The 21,942-nt window shown below is 40.3% G+C and overlaps 1 protein-coding gene across 1 annotated transcript in view; it reads left to right on the top strand.

Moving 5' to 3' along the window:
- Positions 1 to 21,942, top strand: part of Ryr2 (ryanodine receptor 2) — a 591,935-nt gene that overhangs the window by 162,693 nt on the left and 407,300 nt on the right. The window contains exon 2 of the mRNA XM_074056805.1: positions 17,875 to 17,994. Within this exon, the coding sequence (XP_073912906.1) occupies positions 17,875 to 17,994 (120 nt within the window). The remainder of the gene's footprint in view (positions 1 to 17,874; positions 17,995 to 21,942) is intronic.

Genomic DNA, 21,942 nt, shown 5'->3' with positions numbered 1-21,942 from the left:
GAGTGCTTTGAGTACAGTTGTTGCCAGCATTTTCACAAAACTTGACTTGGCACATCCAACTCGTTCCCACACTACTGGTGCATTTCCTTTTCTCCCCGGTCATCGTTCCTTTGTCCATTTTCGGCTGTGATAGACACTGCATATTCCCATATGGGAATTTAGGGTTTGCAGGTACCGTCTCATTTAAATGTGTGTCATACAGTTCGGAAGACCTCTAGCCTTGAGTGGCTCTCGCCATCCTGCATTCTCTCACCAGGTCTTGTCTCGTACTCCTCCAGCCCCTCTTCCTTCTCCTTCCCAGCTTGTGACCTTCCTTCTTGTTCTGCTAAGAAAATAGAAGTGGGTGGAAGAGAACATCCACCTCCTCCCACCTTTTAACCAGCCAAACTCTCAGGACTTCCACCTTTGCCCCTCTCTGAGGCCACCACCTCCACCTGGGCCCTGAACCCCAAAAGGAGACACCCCTGTCCCAGCTCTTGCCTAAATCAGGCACTTTTCCCCTTGTTGGTCCTTCTCAGGGTGGTTTCCCATTGGTGTGTTAGCCTGTGACAACTTCACTGTGCTGGTTCTCAAGCATGTTGAGGACACTTTTCTGGGAACGTTCTTCTAGACATCCCTATGGCTTCATTCAGACAACTGTCACCTTATCAGAGAGGTCTTCCTTGTGTGGACCATTCAAAATATCAAGTGTCACCATTTCTTTGTCCTCCTTTGCCTCATTTTTCTGCACATCAGTTTATGGTAACAAATTGTATGTGTGTGTGGTTTATTGTCTTTCCTACTGTATTTCCAGGAGATCAGGAGTTTTGTGTGCTTTGGTCTCTCTCCATCATTCCCAGAACGGTGTTTGAGACATTCCAGAAGCCCCAAATATTTACTTTCATAACTTCTTACCCTCTCCAGCTACTGTTCCATTTCTTTAGCGCTCGTTTCAAGCAGTGTCTGTATCTTCCGATCTGGATCTCATCTCTACCTCCCCACTAAGTGAACATTGACTAGGACACCACATTGTCAAATGCCCGGGTCTTCTGAGCCTTCCTCTCAATCACCATCTGCACAGCATTCCCCAGCTTTGCTGTGTTTCTCCTTTGTGGGCTGTTTATCTCACCTGGCTCCTGACTGTCCCCCCGTCTTCCAGGCCGTTCTCTGTAAGTCTCCTGTATTGACCCGCATCCCCAAACTCCTAATGATGGTGTACACAATCAGAGTTAACCAGTAAGTCTTCTGGACTTTCCCATTCTTTCCTGTAGTGATTTTGAGTGTCGTATCTTTAACTGCATTCTTCACATGGGTGCTGCTTAAGTTCTTATCGTCAGTCATGACATTTTCCCTGGATTCCAGAGTTGCAAATCTAGCCAGCTACTTGACCTCTCTGTTGGATGAAAGTCATCACAAACTGAACTTGTCCAAACTTGACCTCACACCTTGTCCCCCACCATGAACTGCTTTTCTCCTGGCCTTTCCCATTTCCATTCATAGCACCACCATCTGTCCAGATGTTCAGCCCTAAAACTTTGTAATCGTTCTCGTGTACATGTATGTATGTGTGTGTGTGGCACTGGGTTTGAACTCAGGGCTATGAGTTTGCTAAGCAGGTACTCTTCCACTTGAGCCACGCCCCAGGCCTTTTTTGCTTTAGTTAGTTTTCATTTGATGGCGTATATTTTGCCTGGGCTGGCCTGGACTGTCATCCTCCTGCCTATGCCTCCCATGTAGCTGGGATGGCATCCATGTGCCATTATGTCCATGTTACTGGTTGAGATGGGGTCTCACTAGATTTTTTTATTTTTTTTTTGCCTAGGCTGGCCTCAAACTGTGATCCTCAAAATCTCTGCTTCCTGAGTAGCTGGCTTTATAGGAATGAGCCCGTGACTGGCGCTATATATCATTCTTTTCCCCTCTCTCTTGTCTATCCTGTACCAGTAAACCCTGTCAATTCTATGTTCTTTTGTGTGTGTATTTGCAGTACTGGGGGATTTGAACTCAGAGCCTACCTTATATTTGCTAGGCAAGTACTCTACTTGTTAAGTCATGTCCCCAGCCCTTTTTGCTTTAATTTATTTATGGATAGGGTCTCATGCTTTTTGCCTGTGCTGGACTTGGACTACAGTCCTCCTACCTTCACCTCTCATTTAGCTGGGATTACAGGTGTACGGCACCATGCCTGGCTCACTTTAAAAGTGTATTTGGATTTTGATCTGTTTCTAACACTTCCATGCTTAACACCCTGGTAGAAGTCACCATCTTTGTTTGCTTGGGTCACAGGAATCAGCTCTAATGCTCCTAGCACAGTAGCCTGAGTGATGCTTTTGGAATGGAAATGTGTCACTGCCTGTCATTCCTCTACTTACAGCCTTCGATGGCTCCCATCTTATTTGGCCAAAAGTCCTTTCTTCCGATAGCCTATAAGGCCCTCTGCATCTTCCATGCTCAGTCTCTGCCCTATTTCTTCCCACTCATCTCAACTGTCCCCTTGTACTTCCTATAGTGTGCCAAGCTCTTCTCTTCTTCCTGTGTTTGCTCTTCTTTCCTGCTAGAATATGCTTTGTGCTCAGTTCCAACTCTGTGCCTCCCACCAGAGAGGTCAGCTCTGACCGCCCTCTCCTTACTCTGATTGTTTTACACCATTCTTCCTTTATTCTTGGCTCTTGTCATGTTTCATAATAAAGTTTATTACTATTTGTTCAGTATTGATCTCCTTGCTGAGTATCAGCTGCACAAGGATAAGAACTTCTGTCTTGTGTTTCATAGTGAATTTAATCTTTACCAGTACAAAGCAGAAATGAACAGTTATTTATAAACTTTTTATTCTAGGCACTTTGGTACTTTGTACAAATTATATTTTTGATTAATTTAGTCCCTTACAACAATCCTCTATGGTAGGGCTTCATTTATTTTCATAGGTGAAAATTTCAGTCATAGTAACTATAAAAGGACAGATAGAGCACTGGGATTCAAACCTGGAGTGTGTCTCATTGAAGAACCATGTTCTGGCCACTTAATTCATTATTTGTTATGAATTACTAACTGATAATACACAGTGGAGAAGTTACTATAAATTGCTATTATAGGATGTATTATTTCCACCTAATGGATGAGAACACTGAGGGTGAAGTGGCAGGTGAGCTGTCTAGGATGTCACTGCTAGTTCCCACTGCTGCAGGTGGACAAGGCTGTCAGGCCTAGCTTTCTGATTTGGCCCCAGAGGCTTTTTTTGTACAACTGCAAAATTTCTGTCACACAGATCCTCTGTACATCTCACTTTCTATGGGTAAGTTTTATGTCTTCTTTCATTACATTTGGCTCTTATTAATTGACAGAGGTTTACTTTTGTGAGTTCAATGCTAAGCTTTTCAAACTCTGGTCCTAGAACTCGTGCCATGAATTTCCCTTATGTACAAGTTACCCCTTAGCAGGGAAACTGAATGAAAATAGCTGTTGAGCTGAAATTTGCCATTTTGTGCAGACTGAATTTCTACCACACAAATGCTCAACCTGTCTTGTATCAGAGCCCAGACTGTTGCTCAGGTAGAAACCTCCTGGTTCACTGTTCCATTTTCAGGCCAGAGAAAAGGCCTCAGCTGAAATGTTTACCGATCACAAGAAAAGTGAGTTAATTTACCAAAGGCCTAAAAAATATGGGAGTAGTAGTGCCTGCCACATTGGATGGTAATTTCCATTTGAATTAAAGAATTACATTTATAATTAGCAAGAAAGAAGATAATATAATAGTTTCACCAATTATAGAAATAAATTAAAGTTTGAAAATACAAACTCTTATTTTATTGTACTTTCCAAAAGTAAACCTATGACTCTATAGATATTTCGTCCATATATACAGAGCTGTGAAATCCTGTGTAACATCATAGTGAAGGGAGGCTTGTCAAAACCCATCCCAGAGCTGAGGGTAAAATTCCTTGCATGAGGAATATTATATCATGTTCCATGTTGTTTGTTGAAAACTCTTTGGTGTTTTTTTTTTTTTCCTGCAGTGGTATACTATATAGCTACCCAAATTGCTATTATTTTTTCTTGCTTAGTCTTGAAAATTTGTCCTTGCTTTGTGCAACACAAGAAAAATGTACTCACAAAAGGTCATTGCATTGTGCAATACAAGAAAGGGCCATGTTCTCAAAAGTTAAATTGCCTTATCTTGAAATAATGAGGCTTGGATATACAGATTCAGATCTTGAAAATTGCCTCTAAAATTACCTTTCTATCTTGTCTTGTATAACACTTGCCACTTATGCAAGAACAGTCTTTTTTCAGTCTCCTTCCTGAAAAAGTGCTCTTTTTCCTATCCTTCATTAAAATGTAGCCTTTTCAGAATCTACTTACAATGTTGGGATAATTAGCACACTCTGGTTTTCTTTTCAGGATTTTAACATGGATTACATAACCTAAGTCTGGATCTTCAAGACTTTCTCCTGTTCTTACTTGCTTATTGTGGTGTCTGTCATTCTTCAGAAAGGAGGGGGAGTATGCTCAGCATTCTAAAATATGGACACAGCCCAAACCCATGTATTATGTATAATATATACATTTATTCATACTTACATGTGGGGCTCATCTGCTCTGCATAGATGCTAAATATTTCTGAGTAGTATGAATAAATGTATCTAACTTTTCATCACAACAGGTCTCACAGTTTGTAGAATAGGCAATGGTCTTTGGCATAATTGTGAGTATAGATCCTACAGGTTTTGCCCCTCTGGCACTTACTTTTCTCTCTTAATATTTCCTGCTTGACCATCCTTCAGGTAATTGGAGATGTTTTTGATGGTCAAACTACTCTGCTTGTCTCTCTGCTGACTTAAATCTTTTATGCACAAATCAGAGCTCTTATTTTCTTTAATTGTTATTTCTTTGGTCTACTTTCAGGTAGACTCAGCACACTTATTCTGATGAATTTAACAGGAGCCTCGATAAGTAAGCCAGTCTTCAATGCCAGATGGGAAACACAGACCACTCAGGTTTAGGATGCTAAGCATAAACTTTATTCACACTGTTTTTATTTTATTTTATTTTTTTTTTTTAGTTTTTTTTTATTTTTATTTTTTTATTTTATTTTTTTTTCATTTTTCTTTTATTATTCATATGTGCATACAAGGCTTGGTTCATTTCTCCGCCCTGCCCCCACCCCCTCCCTTACCACCCACTCCACCCCCTCCCGCTCCCCCCCTCAATACCCAGCAGAAACTATTTTGCCCTTATCTCTAATTTTGTTGTAGAGAGAGTATAAGCAATAATAGGAAGGAACAAGGGGTTTTGCTGGTTGAGATAAGGATAGCTATACAGGGCATTGACTCACATTGATTTCCTGTGTGTGGGTGTTACCTTCTAGGTTAATTCTTTTTGATCTAACCTTTTCTCTAGTTCCTGGTCCCCTTTTCCTATTGGTCTCAGTTGCTTTAAGGTATCTGCTTTAGTTTCTCTGCGTTAAGGGCAACAAATGCTAGCTAGTTTTTTAGGTGTCTTACCTATCCTCACCCCTCCCTTGTGTGCTCTCGCTTTTATCATGTGCTCATAGTCCAATCCCCTTGTTGTGTTTGCCCTTGATCTAATGTCCACATATGAGGGAGAACATACGATTTTTGGTCTTTTGAGCCAGGCTAACCTCACTCAGAATGATGTTCTCCAATTCCATCCATTTACCAGCGAATGATAACATTTCGTTCTTCTTCATGGCTGCATAAAATTCCATTGATTCACACTGTTTTTAGGTTGGAAAGAGGAATTGATGCATTCTGTCTGTGATAATGCTAGGTCAACATTGACCTCCATCTCATATCAAGGAAACATCAAGGTTAAACAACTGAAATGTGTCCAGACGTTCTAGATCTGATCTTTTACATGTATGTCACATTTCCTATGAAATTTCTGGTCAAATTAAAGGATAATTTTTGTGAGATGCTGTCATTTTATGATTCTATTTAAATGGTTTTAATCCAAACCATTTTAGACTCAATTCCCTTTATCTTTTTCTAATCCCAAATTTTGTGTTATCACAGCTATTAAAATAGTTTAGAAACATGACTTATTTTCAAGGATTTATAACATACAAACAAAGGAATTTTCTTTGTCTTGTGGTTCCTGGGAACCCTTTCTTTCTTTTGTGTGTAGTGTCTGTCCAGGTATACAGTTTGCCATCACTTAAGTTTTTGGTGGTATTCATGGGAGTGACTTCAACACCCCCACCCTCAAGCTTGGAAAAAATCTGACTGTAGTCCAGCCACTCAACCTCCTTTTAGTTTTCCAAATGAGTTCTTTTCTGCATCAAGACCTTTGCTGGAAATAAGATCTTTGCACATCTGTCTTGTGCCCTCACCTTACAGATCTCTGGTTCCTTAGTGCTCTGCCCTGCCTTACCCCTCCTGTTCCTTTATTACCTGGGTCACACCCTATGCTGGTGTAAGTCAAGTGGAGGATGGTGTAAAAGGATGCTGGCTGCAGAGGAGTGGTAGTTCTTGCAGGACCCAGAGGCTGAGCCCAAGTTCACCTGCCCTAGTGCAAGACAGGCTTAGCAGGTACCCAGATGTTTGGTGTTAATTCCTGTTTGATTAACAGTACCACTTGTTGACATAAGGAACAATGGTGGAATAGTGAAATTTTGAGAAAGTGAAGAAAGATTTACATTTTGGACATGTTCCATTTCAGGGAGAATTGGACCAACTAACAATAAGATCATTTGTGACTATTCATAAGATGGAGGTTTGGCTGTCTTCTTTTGTGCTCCTCTGACATTTCAGAAGGGCATTGAAAACCTCCTCTGTAGACATCTCCGTCTTTCATTTGCTAAATCTTTGTTGGCAGGAAACTGAAGATTGTCCTTGGAGAGATAGCCAGTGTCTGTGAGGAGACAGAGTTGGGTTTTACAGCAGCTGGTTGATGATCGCCAAAGTCTTAGGGAATGTAGGGATTTCCTTAGACTTTGTTGGTGTAGTACATTTGCTCAGCCCGGATAGATTTCCTGACTGAGGATATGAAAGACAAAAACGTGAAGTTCCTTTCTGATAGAGGCGTTGACTTTGGCTAAACAGGGATAGAAAGGCATGGATGGAATGTTTATATATTGGCAGGCAGCACTGGCCTTTTGCCTGGCCAGTTGCTGTCTCTGACTGGTGGAACATCTATTGTGTCTGATGTTCGAGTATTTTTGTCCAGCCCTCCTTTGGCTGACATTACCCAGGTCCACTGTGACAGCTGGTTCACAGTCCATAATATCTTACATGCCATTTTGTATATAAACTTTCACACATGAGCCATGAGCACAGAGCAATAGGTTACTTCTGTAGCTCTATTGTTTGTGAGATAAAAAAACATACTGCAGTCACCTTGCAGCAGATCACATGCCCAGCGTTAATAGGTGAGGCTAGTGATGAAATGTCCTTTGGTTCCCAGTACTGAACCCAAAGCCAGAGACAGGCTTCTAGGTAAACATGTTAAAGGTTACACTCAATTTCTCCCCTTGAATTTGCACAGAGAGGGAATTTGCTCCTTTCCTTTGCCTTTTTCACAGAATTATAAATCATGAGCACTGGAAGGGCCATTGGAGGACAATCGGTCCATCTGTTGGTGAGGACCTGAAAGTAAACAGTCACATTCTAGTCCAAATGGGATCATAGCATTGCAAATAAAAACATGACTAAGGAGAAGAAGGAATTCCTCCCACCCCAAAGTTTCTGTAGTGTCATTACGCTATAAATGTGAATTACTATCGACCATGGGTGACAAGCATGTCACTCTTTCCTGGGCCTGTTGGTGATTGGTCACCATGCATATGCTATTTAGTTCACACACAGGTGGCCAAGTGTGTAGAAGGGTTCCCTCGAGTCTGTTGGGGGTCAATACATGGAACATTTACAAAAATGAGTAAGTCAGAACTGGCCAACATAGATGAAAATGCATCCCAGAAGCAAAATATGGTAATGCTGGCAGTAAAATTCCAGTTGAATCTACAAGACATTGTAGAAGGCATGTCTGGCTGTAGAATGTGAGCTGTGTCACTGTTGCAAAGACACTACACTCAGAGCCAGTGGAACTTAGGGAAGGTGAGTTGTGGTTGCAAATGAGGACAGTGGTTGTGACCAGAAGGATGACAGTGTCCTAGAGGAAGTGACACCAGGTAGAACACTTGCCATGAAAGGAACTCTTGGAGATTCTTCTCCATGTGAAAACACAAGGGAGAAAATGCTGGAAGCTGATCCAAACACAGAAGGAGTATGACAGCTCCAAGGCCCAAAGAAGATGCTCTGTGGTGGGAAGGAGTTAGGTGGCAGGCTCTCTCCAAACTCTCCCTAGGTGTTTCAAAAAGAAATAAAACTCCTTCATTTTGTGTTTCCAATGTTTTAAATTATACATTTTAGTCACATCATTTTCTTTTGTTTTCTATGTATTTATAAATCATAGTAAGGATTTTGAATGCTTGGACAAAAAATTTTTTAAGTCACCAAATAATCATAAAGTATAATAATTTTCCTGTTTGTCTTTCTCTGTGAATGTGCAGAAAGTGGTTTTTCAATGAATACAGATCCAGTGAAAGTCCAAAAGACTGGATTCACCAGTTCTCTGATTTTTAATAATCTCAACTCATTTGCTCTGTCAACTACTCATTCTCTGTAAGAAAAAAAAGCATAGATAACATTTTATTTGGTCAGATGCCAGAAAAGTCTAAAGCAATAATAGAGTAATTGAGCTAAACTGGGAAGTACTTCCAGTGCCTACAGCACAACAGGCACTAGATAAAGGAACATTTGTGCAGAATTTGATCCCCTTTCTCCACTGCTACTGCCACCAACCTGGACTGAGCCACCCCTGAATGGTTGCAGTAATCCCATTAGGTCACCCTGCACTCTGGATGGACTACATGGTAGAGTGGCTCTCCCTTCCCCCAGTCAAAGTCAAAGACGCTGCACTGACCTCAATCAATGCCTTTTATGATCTGACCCCATTATTGGTGACCTTGTATCGTTTTAGTATACCAGCCTCCCCTCTGGCTTGTTCTGCTCTAGCTGTTGTTCTTTTGATGCTGCAGATTGAATCTGGGACCTCATATACTGTGCCAGTGAGCCAGTGTGAACAGTGAGCCTGTTCTTTTTTGCTCATTTGTTTGTTTGAACTAGATCTTGCTATGTAAGCCAGGTTGGTCTTGAACTTATGATCCTTCTGCCTCAGACTCTCAAGTGCTGGAATTATAGTTGTGCACCATGGCTGGCTTCCTTCCTATTCTTGGTGCTGCTAAGATTATATTCTCTTGGGGAAATTTCCACCAACCTTGCCTCTCTCTGGGATGCTTCTCCACACACTTGATGACTAACTGCTTTTCCCTTCTTCAAGTCTGCTGAAAAGGCACCTGCATGAGTTCATGACAGCTCTCTACAAATCTTCTACCTCCAGCCCCATAGCACTCTAATCCCTTTAAACTCTTCTGTTTTTCTTTTTTTCTTTTTTGTAGAACTTTTCATCTTCCAACATAATTATAAATTTATCTTGTTTTTGCTTATTTGCTCTCTTCCCTTGCCACTGTGGAAGCCTAATGAGTTTGGAGATTTTTGGTCTATTGAGTAATTTCTCTCAAGCACTTAGAACATTTCTTAGCACATATTTGTGTCCCGAGCAAATATCTAATAAATGATGAATGAACATTTGAAAGAAGTTGTTGATGTTGCTGCTGGAGAATTATTTTCCATGCTGCATGATTCCAGAAGACTTGGCATTGTGTGTTGTAGAAATCATGTCTTATTTACTTGTCACAAATGCTTGGAATACAAAATTCTAGTTCTGGCTCTACTCCCCATAAATTGCAGTCAGAAGTATAAAACTTGAAGGAGTTGTAAAGTTGCAGAAAGTGTAGAATAAGGTTCAAAGAAGGGAATTCAGCCCAATTTATGTTTCTTGAGCATTTGGGGCTCAATGTCTGTTTCTTGAGCACTTAGTGTATACAGTGGTCTACAATTGATGATGGTGTGATTCCCTTAGGTTTTAACTAAAACATTATTTCTGTTGGGCACCTGGTTTCCATGAAATTGAATCTGACCTGCTAGACAGCTATAGGATAAGACACATATGGTGAGCTTTGTCAGTGAAGACTAAGAAAATGTCTCATGATATCTCCCAGGGAGAAGATCAGTCACAGAACACTGAAAGCTGGACAACCCTTTGGAAGACAAGCAGAGTAAGAGTTTAAGGAAATTCTAGCATGATGTGAGGAGTATTCAAGAGTGTATAATTGATTGGTGTAGATGGTGTATGGAAAGAGAATTGTCATAATCAAAGTTTTCTATTTATAGGGAAATGGGGGAGATAAGAGCCTTTTTCCAGGGATATACTTAGGCTTTGTGTTGATTCTAGGGGTGCTTACTTTAAAATTTGTCCATTTGACTTTCTTCTTTTGAGAAAGTTCTGTTTAGTTCAGCTGCCCATTTCTTTATTGGTTCATTGATTTTGGGAGAGTTTAGTTTCTTAAGTTCCCTGTATATTCTGGTTATCAGTCCTTTGTCTGATGTATAGCTGACAAACTATTTTCTCCCACTCTGTGGGTGTTCTCTTCAGTTTAGAGACCATTTCTTTTGTTGTGCAGAAGCTTTTTAATTTTATGAAGTCCCATTTGTCCATCCTTTCTCTTAGCTGCTGGGCTGCTTGAGTTCTACTGAGGAAGTCCTTGCCTATACCTAGTGCTTCCAGAGTATTCCCTGCTCTTCCCTGTACTAACTTCAGAGTTTTGGGTCTGATATTAAGGTACTTGATCCATTCTGAGTTGATACTAGTGCAGGGTGATAGACATGGATCTAGTTTCAGTTTCTTGCAGACTGTATAGGCACCTGCACACCCTTGTTTATTGCAGCACTATTCACAATAGCCATGTTATGGAAATAGCCAAGATGCCCCAGCACTGACGAATGGATTAAGAAAATGTGGTATCTATACACAATGGAGTTTTACTCAGCCATGAAGAAGAATTAAATCTTATTATTCTCAAGTAAATGGATGGAACTGGAGAACATCATTCTGAGCAAAGCTAGCCAGGCTCAGAAGACCAAAAATTATATATTCTGTCTCATATGTGGACTTTAGATCTAGGGCAAATACAGCAATGTTGTTGGACTTGGGTCACATGATAAGAGGAGAGCACATATGGGAGGTATGGGGATAGGTAGGAAACCCAAAACATGAAAGTGTTTGATGTCCCCACTGCAGAGGAGCTAATATAGAAACCTTAAAGCGACAGAGGTCAATATGGGAAGGGGATCAGGAACTAGTGAAAAGATCAGGTAGAGATGAATCAACTTGGGTTGTAATACACTTGTGCATGGAAGCAATGCTAGGAATCTCTCTGTGTAGCCATCTTTATCTCAACTACCAAAAACGCCTTGTCTTATTATTACTTATGTCTTCTCTTCAACAAAATTGGAGCAAAGGGCAGAACAGGTTCTGCCTAGAAGCAAGGGGTGGTGGTAGGGAGAGGGAGAGGAAGAGGGCAGAGGGCAGGGGGGAGAAATGGTCCAAACAATGTATGCAGATGTGAATAAATGAATAAAAAATTTAAGAAAAATTTGTCATAGCTCAGTAAATTTCCTTCAATATTGCCCTATATCCAGGCTTTGCAAAACCACTAAATCACTTATTGGGGTCATATAATACTAGCTTTAATTAGAAATTAAATAAGTTCTTACCTTGGCCATTCTAAAAAGAGATTCCATCTGTCAGCATGCAGCACAGACGTCTGAACAATCAGAGGTGAGTTGGGATCTGCAGTCATTTATTTAGGGCGCTGTATTTGCCAGACACAGTGTTAGATGATGGAGAAACACAGATCTTGTTCCTGCTCTCACACAGGTGCTAAATACCATGGGGACAGGTACAGAGAGAGCAGACAGGCCTGTGTAACTGGAAGGAGGTGATTCCCGTCTGTGGTAACTTAGTACCGTCATGATTTCTAAAGTCTGTTGCTGGTAATTAAATATCATTTGAGGAGTTAATGGGGAAGTGAAGTGGGAGAGGAAGGACATCCTTAGGCTCTGCCTCCAGTACTCCAGACCGGGATGGAGCATCTTTTGTTTCATACTTACTTGTTAAGGGAAAGTTGGAAACTGCTGCAAGTGCTACCACATGTGGATGGACTTTCATTAGAGTTTGATCATTCTTTCTCTCATGCATTCAGCAGATATTTCTTGTTTGATCACTTCCTGTGAGCCCAGCATTCCTGCAGGCCAGAGAGATACCCATCAGTAAATAGGACAAATAGAACTTTCACCCTATAGAACCAGATGTGGGGGAGGCTCAGGCAATTCAAAAAATATGATAAAATCAAGAAAAAGAAAAACGGGACTTAGGGTAATAGGGACTGCTGAGATAGATAGGTTGGTTGTCTGTGGAAGTGGTTTTCCAGATGTGTGGGAAACACGGTCAATCTGGCTTTGCTAAAAGTAAGTAAACCCAGCTGTGCGTGGTGGCACATGCCTGTCCATCCCAGCTCTTTGGAACTCAAAGTAGGAGGGTTGCAAGTTCCAGGTCAGCCTCAGCTACATAGTGAAACCTTGTCTTAAAAAATGCCTGAAGCACACTCCAATAACCCACTCCTTAATATCTTCCACTGCCTATCCCACCTTTATCCTTGCCACTCCTGGACCAGCATATAGATGCTCCAGCCACTAGGTCTGGGCTTTCTCTTTCACCTCCTCTCTGGTTACCTCTTGCTCTTGTCTCCCAGACCACATAACATCTACTTTATTTCTTTTGTTTCTGGGACCAGCCAGTGTAGTGTCTGGTCAAGTGTGAGGTCCCTACCTATCGCTGAATGATGTTTATCCATTTTCTTTGCCAAGACCTGTGTTTGTCTGCATCATAGCCAAAGTTTCTCATTTGGCTAATCCGGCATGGTTAGAGTGGCTTAAAAGGAAGGTAGGATTCCTTTGGTGCTGAGAAAGATCTCATGTTGAACTTGACTGTTGAACTGCAATGTCTGAAATGAGCAATCCAGTGAAAGGGTAGTGCTGATTTAGCAGGATTAACTTATTAGAATTTTTGCCATCGTTTGTTTTTCTTCATTTATTCTGAGGTCCTGACTTAATACCTCAGTACTGGGGATCGAGTTAGAATGTTTCTCTAGCAAGGTGTACCTGACTGTATGGCAGATATTGGACTACAGTTCTAAGTAATAAAGGCTCACTTTAAAAATCAGATGTTGATAATTATACAAATGAAAGTATAATGACAAACCAAGGAAACTAAAGAAATACAGTGGTATAGGAGCAAATTACAAAGGATCCCACATAGCCTGTGCATCAGGGGAAGCTCATGGCTGGATAAAGGTTGGACAGATGGACAGGTGATAATTAGAAGAGAGAATGGAGGTTTAGTAGCATACACAAAAAGAAGGTTGGTTGGAGGAAATGGGACCCCAGACCACATGATGTGGGGTTTTGGAAGCTAGTGGATAAAAGGCCTTTTTCCTTAGAGCAAGGGGAAGCCATTGAGGGGCCTTAAGCCAGACCCCAGCATAATAGGGTTGATGATGAAGCACCACTGGAAGGGGTTCGCAGTGTGGAAAACCATTTAGTGCATGTCAATGGTCCTAAATAAGAAGTGATGATAGATTGGACTGGTGATTTGAAGGATATCAGTGGAGCAGAATCAATAAACTTGGTGACAGGAAGCAAGATGGCATTCTTCAAGCAATGCCATTTATCTGCTTATGAGGTTTCTTCCAAAATACTTTTTCTTTTTACAGTTTACTGTGTATCCAGAATATGTATACAGAAATATCAGTAAATTTGTTTTTTTAAATTTTTTTCTTTTACAAAATGGGAAGCATTGTAAGATCAAGTATTTCTGGGGACAGCAAGATGTTAATATCTTTTTGTGCTGGTCATTCATGGTTAGCTAGTGGGTTTTGGAATTTTAAAATAGGACATAAGTTCAATCAATTTTTGGTAGCATTTTAGTTATGAGGTATTACCTCCTGGGGATCGAGTTGAAATGTGTTTCCCTAGCAAGATACCAGAGTGTAAAATGTAGAAACTCCAAAAGCAAAGTATATTCCAGGGAGAGTATTGTTTCACATGGCCCAGTCTGGGAAAAACGATGGCCACCATGTGCACAGAGGCCCTAGATGTACCATCGGCATGCACAACCAGAGGCAAAAGCAAGAGATGTGACTTAGAAGTCTGCCTCTCAGGGGCCACATAGCAAAGACTAATTTCAGAAGAATGACCTAAGAAGATCCACTTTAACTAGGTCTTTGTCATTCTCTTACATGAGCAGGGTTACCCCTCTGGATCTCATCAGTGTTTGGCAGATTTGAAATGAGAGACAAACTTGTGTGTGTGCATCCACTTGCACACACACAATTATACCCTCGTGTGTACACTATATAGATGTTAACAATAACCAGATTCACTACCTATGGGTTACAGTTGATAGAAAAACTTAGGTTACTTGCCACAACCTCTCAATGCAAAGTCTTCATGCTGTCTCTCCCACTATGTGGGTGCTGGAGAGAGAGTTCTCTTTGAGATGAATAATGGGATAATTTAACGGACCTGGCAGGTGGTTTGTGTTGTGTTGTTTGGTCCATCAAGTGTTTGGTGTGTATTATTTTCTGTGAAAGAGGACCTCTTTGCTTATTAGAATGCAGAACAAAAACTGCTCCTAGATAGACTGGTGAAAGCTTTATGAGTATGTCAGGTTAGGGGCTGTCATTTGAAGTTGAATCAATGGAAAGTCGTAATTGTCATTGCCTGTTGCCTTGGAGGTATAGCAGACCATAGTGTTGTGTGATTGTCAGCTATCCTGTCAAGCAATGGGAAGACCCAGATTGAAGGGAAGTTTTGCATAAATAAGCCTAATCCATAGATTGGACAGGGTAGTTGAATATATTATTTAAATTTATTCCTCCATGGGCACAGGAGCTCTAACTTTGGACTTTGTCCAAAGTACACACACATACTTTAATCTTCAGCTGCTCTTGATGGTCTCCACGCTCCTACAGGAGACTACTTATATCTCCTACCCATTTTGGATCCGAGATACGCAGAGTGTGGTCCTTGACCTTGAGCATTTGTTAGAGATGCAGCCAGCCTTAGTTCTGCCCCCTGAGCTATAGAATCAGAACCTGTATCTCACCAAGATCCTTGGGCAGTGGGATGCGTGTTAAAGACATCTGCAATAACAAAATGGTGAAAATCAACTCACTCTAGAGGCGGTGTGTAGCCAACAACTTTTAGATTCAGGTAAATTAGGTTTAATGATCTGATTCCTGGAAGTATGTTCGATAAGCCCTCTGTAGGACTGTTGATTTTCCTCACCTGCATTTGTGTGGGTAGTTGGTATCACAGGAGTGGAGTGAGGATTAAGTGAGTTAGTGCCAGTGTAGGCAAACCTCATGCTTTTGGTACCTATGGTGGCGCTCTCTCTTCTGTCAGGACTTGCTCATTAGCATACTGTCTTTTTTTCCTATAAAGTGGCCTTTTTTTTACCTACCTCTTCTCCTATCTCGATGTCTTCTCTTACTCTCATTCCCAAACCGTCCTTAATTAGTGCATTAAAGTAATTATTTACTAAATGGTATTTAGTTAGTCAAGAAGATCCAAAGATCCCTTGTTTCTGTGAGGGTATCATTTGTGTACGTAAGCCAAGATAGTGAAAGGTGGTGAGGAATTCCTTGGTAAGGAATTGAGTCTGTTGGTATCATTTTCGTTTTTTTCTCTCATTATGCTGCATGTTTGAAAAGCACCATCTATCTTTGATCTTGCAGATCATATAAAACACTTTGTGATTTTTTTATTAGAGCTATGCTGAACATGAATTTTACACTCATATGTATTTATCTGAAAATCAGGCTTTTTTAAAGCAAATCACTTTTAAAATAAAACTAATATTCACTAGAAATTAATGAGCACTGGAAGACTGTTAGGAGGTGCTTTTTAAAAATCAGCAAAGGCTGATCACCTATTGCTGCTACTGTATAGGAAATAAAGGAGGACAGCCAGCATTACTAAGGTTTTAAGTGCAAATTAGAGTTGCACTTTTCCAATTAATGTAGCATTTTCTTTGGATAGCCAAAAAAAGCTGGTTTTTGCTTTTGAAAAGTGATCACATCTTACCACTTTTACTCTGCCATGTTATCTTGATGAAGGGCTTTTAGAATACAATTTGACTCAGAAGGAGTGGTGAATATATTCATTCTTTAATTACTCTGGTATGCATCTGTGTGCATTTTCTTTTTTAGCAGTCCTGGGGTTTGACTCAGGGCTTTGCCCTTGCTAGGCAGGCACTCTACTGCTTGAGCCATACTCCAGCCCTTTCTGCTCTGGTTATTTAGGAGATAAGTTCTCTCTTTTGCCCAGGTCGTCCTGGACCTGATCCTCTTATTTTATGCTTTTTGCCATAGCTGGGAAGACAGGCATGGGCCACCATGCCTAGCTTTTTTTCTGTTGAGATCAGGTCTCACAAACTTTTTTGCCTAGGCTGGACTGGAACAGCAACACTCCCAATCTCAGTCTCCCACGTAGCTTGGGATGACAGGTGTGCATCATTGTGCCCAGCTGTCAGTTGAGATAGGGTCTCAGGAATGTTTTGCCTGAGATGATTTTGATACTCAAATTTTCAGATATCAACCTCCCAAGTAGCTAGGATTACAGGCATGAGCCATAGGTGCAGGCCTTCCTTCTCTGTGTTTGACGTTGAAATGTGAAATACCTATGGTTAGACTTTTTAGGCATTTGCTACTGAGAACTGGTTAAAATGAGATACTTTGTCACAAGTAACCTCATGTCCTGCTTATCCAGTATCTAGTTCTGTGTGTGTCAGTCATTCTGTAAGTGTTCTATCTCTATTCATCATTTTACTTACTTGTTTTTTTATTGTTGTCCTGGGTAGGGATACATTGTGGCATTTACAAAAGTTCTTGCCGTGTATCAAATATATCAGACTTATCTCTTCATCATTTTAGAGACTCAATAAGATTTCATGACATAGCATGTAGCCAGGCTGGGATGGTATTCAGACCCTGCTCACTGTCCCTAGTCATGCTTCTTCCTTCCAGGACTCAAGCTGTCTACACTGAGTCTCCCTGTTTATTCCCTTCTCCCATGTGCAGGTTTTCCTGTAATCCTGCTTCACTGATTGATTGGGAACCAGTGTGTTTGAGAGGTTTGAAGTAACAAATGGTCTCTCTGCATTTTTAAGCAGCCAGGATCGTTTCAAATATGATCAAATAGCCAATATGTGGCTGAAGTATGATGACTTTTACAGTCAATTTGAACTCAGAAGTTCAGTTATTGGCTTGTTTCTGTGTGTTGGTTCTGGAAAGACGTGTGCCTGCTATTAGAATCTGTTTCTTTTCTTTTTTTTTTTTGAGACAGGGTCTCACTGTACAGCTAAGGCTGGCCTGGAACTTTGTTACGTAGCTCTGGCTGGCCTCAAACCTAAGGTCATCCTGCTTCAGCCTCCTGAGTGCTGAACTTACAGGCATGTCCCACCATACCTGGCTCGTTCTATTCTTGATGATGCTCGATGTCCTAGAAATGTGTCAGATGATTTCTTGGTAATTTCTGATGATTAGAGCAGTGTGTGAGAGTGCTAACATGGAAATCCTTTATTTTACTGTTATCTGTGCAGTTCGTCTCTGGGGATCAGTAATAATGAGAAAACTATTGATCGCCTTGAAAAGCTTTAGCCCTTCGCTTTCCCCCACCTAGTTTCTTTCTTGCAAATAAAACTTGCCTTAGGAAATGATCTTGTAGGGTTTTTTTTGACCAGTTATTACATGTGGCTCCGTTTTTTAAAATGCACTAAAATTGTGTTCTTTGTGAACTGATGTAGACTTGTCATGTCAACTCTCATTCTTTCTTCTCTGTTTCTCCTCCTCTGCAGGATGACGAAGTGGTCCTGCAGTGCACCGCAACCATTCACAAAGAGCAACAGAAACTATGTTTGGCGGCAGAAGGCTTTGGCAACAGACTTTGTTTCTTGGAGTCCACTTCCAATTCCAAGGTGGGATGAAGTCTTTCGAGGCCATTGAAATGGTCAAGCTTCACTCGTGGAATTGATGCAGTTTACGAGCACTCTCTTGTTCTTGGTGGAGTGCTTAATATGTAGACAAATACCTTTGCTCTTCAATATAGAATGTTAATTAAGATCTCCCTGTGATGTAGAGACTGGGATGTAATTGTTAACATGAGTAGAGAAAGTCCTTGCCTTTTCTAGTGAAAAGTAAACAAGTGATGTAATTTCAGAACACGTAAGGGCCAGGAAGGAAAGTAGAGTCACAGCATAGACAACAATGAGGGGAGGACTTGCCCTTTCATAAAGAGTATTCCTGGAAGCCTTTCTGAGGCAGTGGCATTTGAGTAGGCAGAGATCAAGTGAGAGGATGAGAAGTACAACATGCTTAAATCTTCTACAAAGAGGAGCGAGGCAGTGCCAGATCCCCAGGTAGGAGTGGGTGTACAGAGTGTGAGAGTAGCAGCATGAATGGAGGGAGCAGTGTTGGAGATGGGGTCTTCAAGAAATCAGGTCTTGGACAGCCTTGCAGGTCATGGTAGGAGTCAGGTTTCTTCTGAGTGTGAAGGGAGGCCATGGGAATGGGGGATTGGAGTAGGTGAGCGATTCAATTTGGTGTATGTGCTGTGAGGACCACTTTGGCTCTGTCTTGGGTTTCGGACTGGAGAGAGCAAGAATAGACTTGGGGAGACAGTGGGAAGTTGCTTGATGAGGTCTTGTGGGAGCTGACTCTATCTCCGACTGGGAGCAATGGTGGTGGGAACTGTGGATGGATTTGGAATCTTCTCTGAGGACATACTGGATCTGCTGTCAGGTCAGATTGTGCAGAAGACAGTGGCATGAGGGAATGAGGCAAGACAAGGTGACTCTGGGGGAAGGAAATCAGAAAGAAGTCTTTTGTGTTGCTTTTTTTGGTTTGCAGAGCACTTGGTATCCATGGTCTCATATATTTGTCACACTAAGAGAGCAAGTAGTTATTGTTTAATTCATTGTGCAGATGAGGAAATGGAAATCCAATAGATATTAAGTATTATACTTGAAATAATTCAAGATGACATCAAGCAGCAGTATTGCCAATGCTCTTCCCAGGTCTTTTGGTTTCAAATCCTTGATTTATCTTTTCATGCCTCAGAACCTCTATTGTTACTCTGTAAAATCATATTGAGCAATGTATGTATAGGATTTGTTTATTATGGTAGTTTATACAAAGTAACATTAGTAATATTACAAGCTTATTACCAAACGTTAGGTATTTTATAGCCGTACGTAGGGGCTATAATTTTAATTTGAGAAGTGTTTTTTTTTTTAACAGAACATTCTCTTTGTAAAACTTACTATCATAGGTTCAGTTATAAAAAATATTCCTTTAAAAACTTAGACATTTTGATATTTGGTGTTTTCTCATATTTTTGTAGACTTGGCTTTTTAGTTAACCTGTTTTTTTTTCTTTCCACATTTTATCAAATATTGTAACTAGCTTTTGCTGTCTTGGTTCTTTGATAAAATAGCTGGTTTCTGATAGTAAAAATTAATGTCCCCAATTCTGTAATAAGTATACCATGCAAAAGCCAAGCATGGGAGTAGGGCTAGGCATCCATTTGAACTGCTCATCTCCTACTTGACTGTCTGGTAGCTACTAATGACTGAGGGAACAGAATTTACACTCTTTTGATTTTCATGCTTTCTGGTACTTTTCTGCTTGGCCTGAAAAAATTGCATTTGGGATGAGATCACTAGATTATTTATGAAGCACTGTGCTACTTAGTGCTTTGTGTATGCATCTAGGATGCAGCCATTTGGCAATGTCTACACTGCCTTCCCTTCCTGGCTTCACGCAAGATCCCTTTTGGATCCATACACCAGCTTCTGGACCTCTGAAGACCAGATATGTCTTGTTTATTTTCTTATCTTTTAGTGCTAGCCCTAGAACTAGCAAAATTTAGTGGATTATTAACTTTGAAAGGACACTAATAGTCTTAGGCTAATTGTGTTTTTTTTCTATGACAGACTTTCAATTTTCTACAAGAAAGAGACAAAACTCTAGTTCCCAGCTCTTATTTACAATGTGTAAACCTGGCTAGAGATGTATTTCATACAGATGTGTCTGTACTTGCCTGACGTTGTAGAATGGGATGTGACTTTTTTCTTATCTCCGGTTGGCTTCTCGTGCTTTTATCATAAATGCAAGGAGAACAGAATGATTGCTGGCAATAACTAGTCAGACACTGTGAATTATGTATGTGCTCCTGGAAGCAGTCCCAAAATATCTTAAGCTACAGAATTTTTTAATTGAAGGCAGGATTTAGATTTTGAGATGCTTGTGTTTTCTACTTTTAGGATATTTATTAAGGCTTATCTTTGCAAGAGAATGGTTCATAATTTCAGTATAGGTTTTCAAACAGAAAATAGAAATATTTAAATCTGATGATGTCTTTAGATTAGTTATTCCTAATTAATAATGATGGATATTTACTGTTTAGTCCTTATGTGTGTATTTTCATTGTTGTCTCTAGAGTTTAGAGTTGAGAAGTTGGGCTTTTGCTTTTAGGAACTAGTTATTTTGAGGCAGATCCATATTGTTACTATTAAAAACTTAGCAACAAATTTGAAGTTTTTGGGGAGGCATAGTTTACCACTTTTTGTATCTTTGCATGAAAGTAGACAGTTACAAAGATGGTAAAACTCCAAACCTACTGTCCACATAATCTCTAAAGCAAACTAGTGGCCAGGTGTCTCCCCACCCCCAACCATGATATCAGGAAGCATATAGGAGAAAGTGAAGGAAAGGCATGTAATTTCTGTTGTTTTCAAAGACTGGTGACACGTACCCACTGGAAAGCATGCAGGACAATATGAAAGCAGTGGCCATGCTGGGAAGAGGCAAAGAACACACGGTCAGGTAGAATATTGCAGGAACACCCTTGTTCCTATGGGCTGTTGTAGAATATATGTTCTTCTCATTAGCCCAAGGAACTTCTCCAAAACAGATCATATTTTAGGATATAGAGGAAATCTTAAATATAAGAAAATTGAAGTACCTTCTTGCTTTTTATCAGATTGCAATGGAATGAAAGTAGAAATCAACAGTAAGAGAAACTATAGGAAACATACAAACACAGGGCTACTAAAAAATGCAGTGGACCAGTGGATCATTGAAGAAATTGGTGGGGGGGATTCCTAGAAGTAAATGAAAATGAAAACACAATATACCAGAATCTATGAGATACAATGAAAATAATTCAAGAGGGAAGGTTTATAGCTGTGAGTGCCTACATTAAAAAATCAGTGCGATCTCAAATAAATAACCTAATTATACACCTCAAGTTCTTAGAAAAACAAGAACAAGCCAATCTCCAAAACTGTAGAAGGGGGAAATAATGAAGATCAGAGCTTAAGTTAACACAATGTAAACCAAAAGAATAATACAAAAGCTCAATGAAGCAAAGAGTCAGTTATTTGAAAGAGTAAAGAATATTGACAAATGAACCAAAATAGATAAGATTCAAATGAAACAAATCAGGGATGAAAAAGGTGACATTACAACAGATACCACCAAAAATACAAAGACTCATTAGGGAATAATTTAAAACTTATGCTCTAATAAAGTGGAAATCTGGGAGAATGTATAAATTTCTAACACACATGACCTACCAAAAGTGAACCAAGAGGAAACAAATAGTTTAAACACATTAGCAATGAGTAATGAGACTAAAACAGTATTAAAAAGCCTCCCCCCAAAAGAGAAGCTCAGAACTGGACAGATTCACTCATGAATTCTACCAGACATTTAAAGGGGAACTGACACTAATGCTCTTGAAACTATTCCACAACATACAAAGGGAACCACACTTCCAAACATATGAAGCTGGTGTTGCCCTGATAGCAAAATTGGGTGAAGAACCAACAAAAAAAGGCAAACTGTAGGCCAACTTCCTTGAT

This window comes from Castor canadensis, chromosome 15 (genome assembly GCF_047511655.1).
Source record: "Castor canadensis chromosome 15, mCasCan1.hap1v2, whole genome shotgun sequence".
NCBI classification, from domain to species: Eukaryota; Metazoa; Chordata; class Mammalia; order Rodentia; family Castoridae; genus Castor; species Castor canadensis.
Note: the sequence above shows the minus strand (reverse complement) of the source record. Positions and strands in the feature narration are given on the sequence as shown.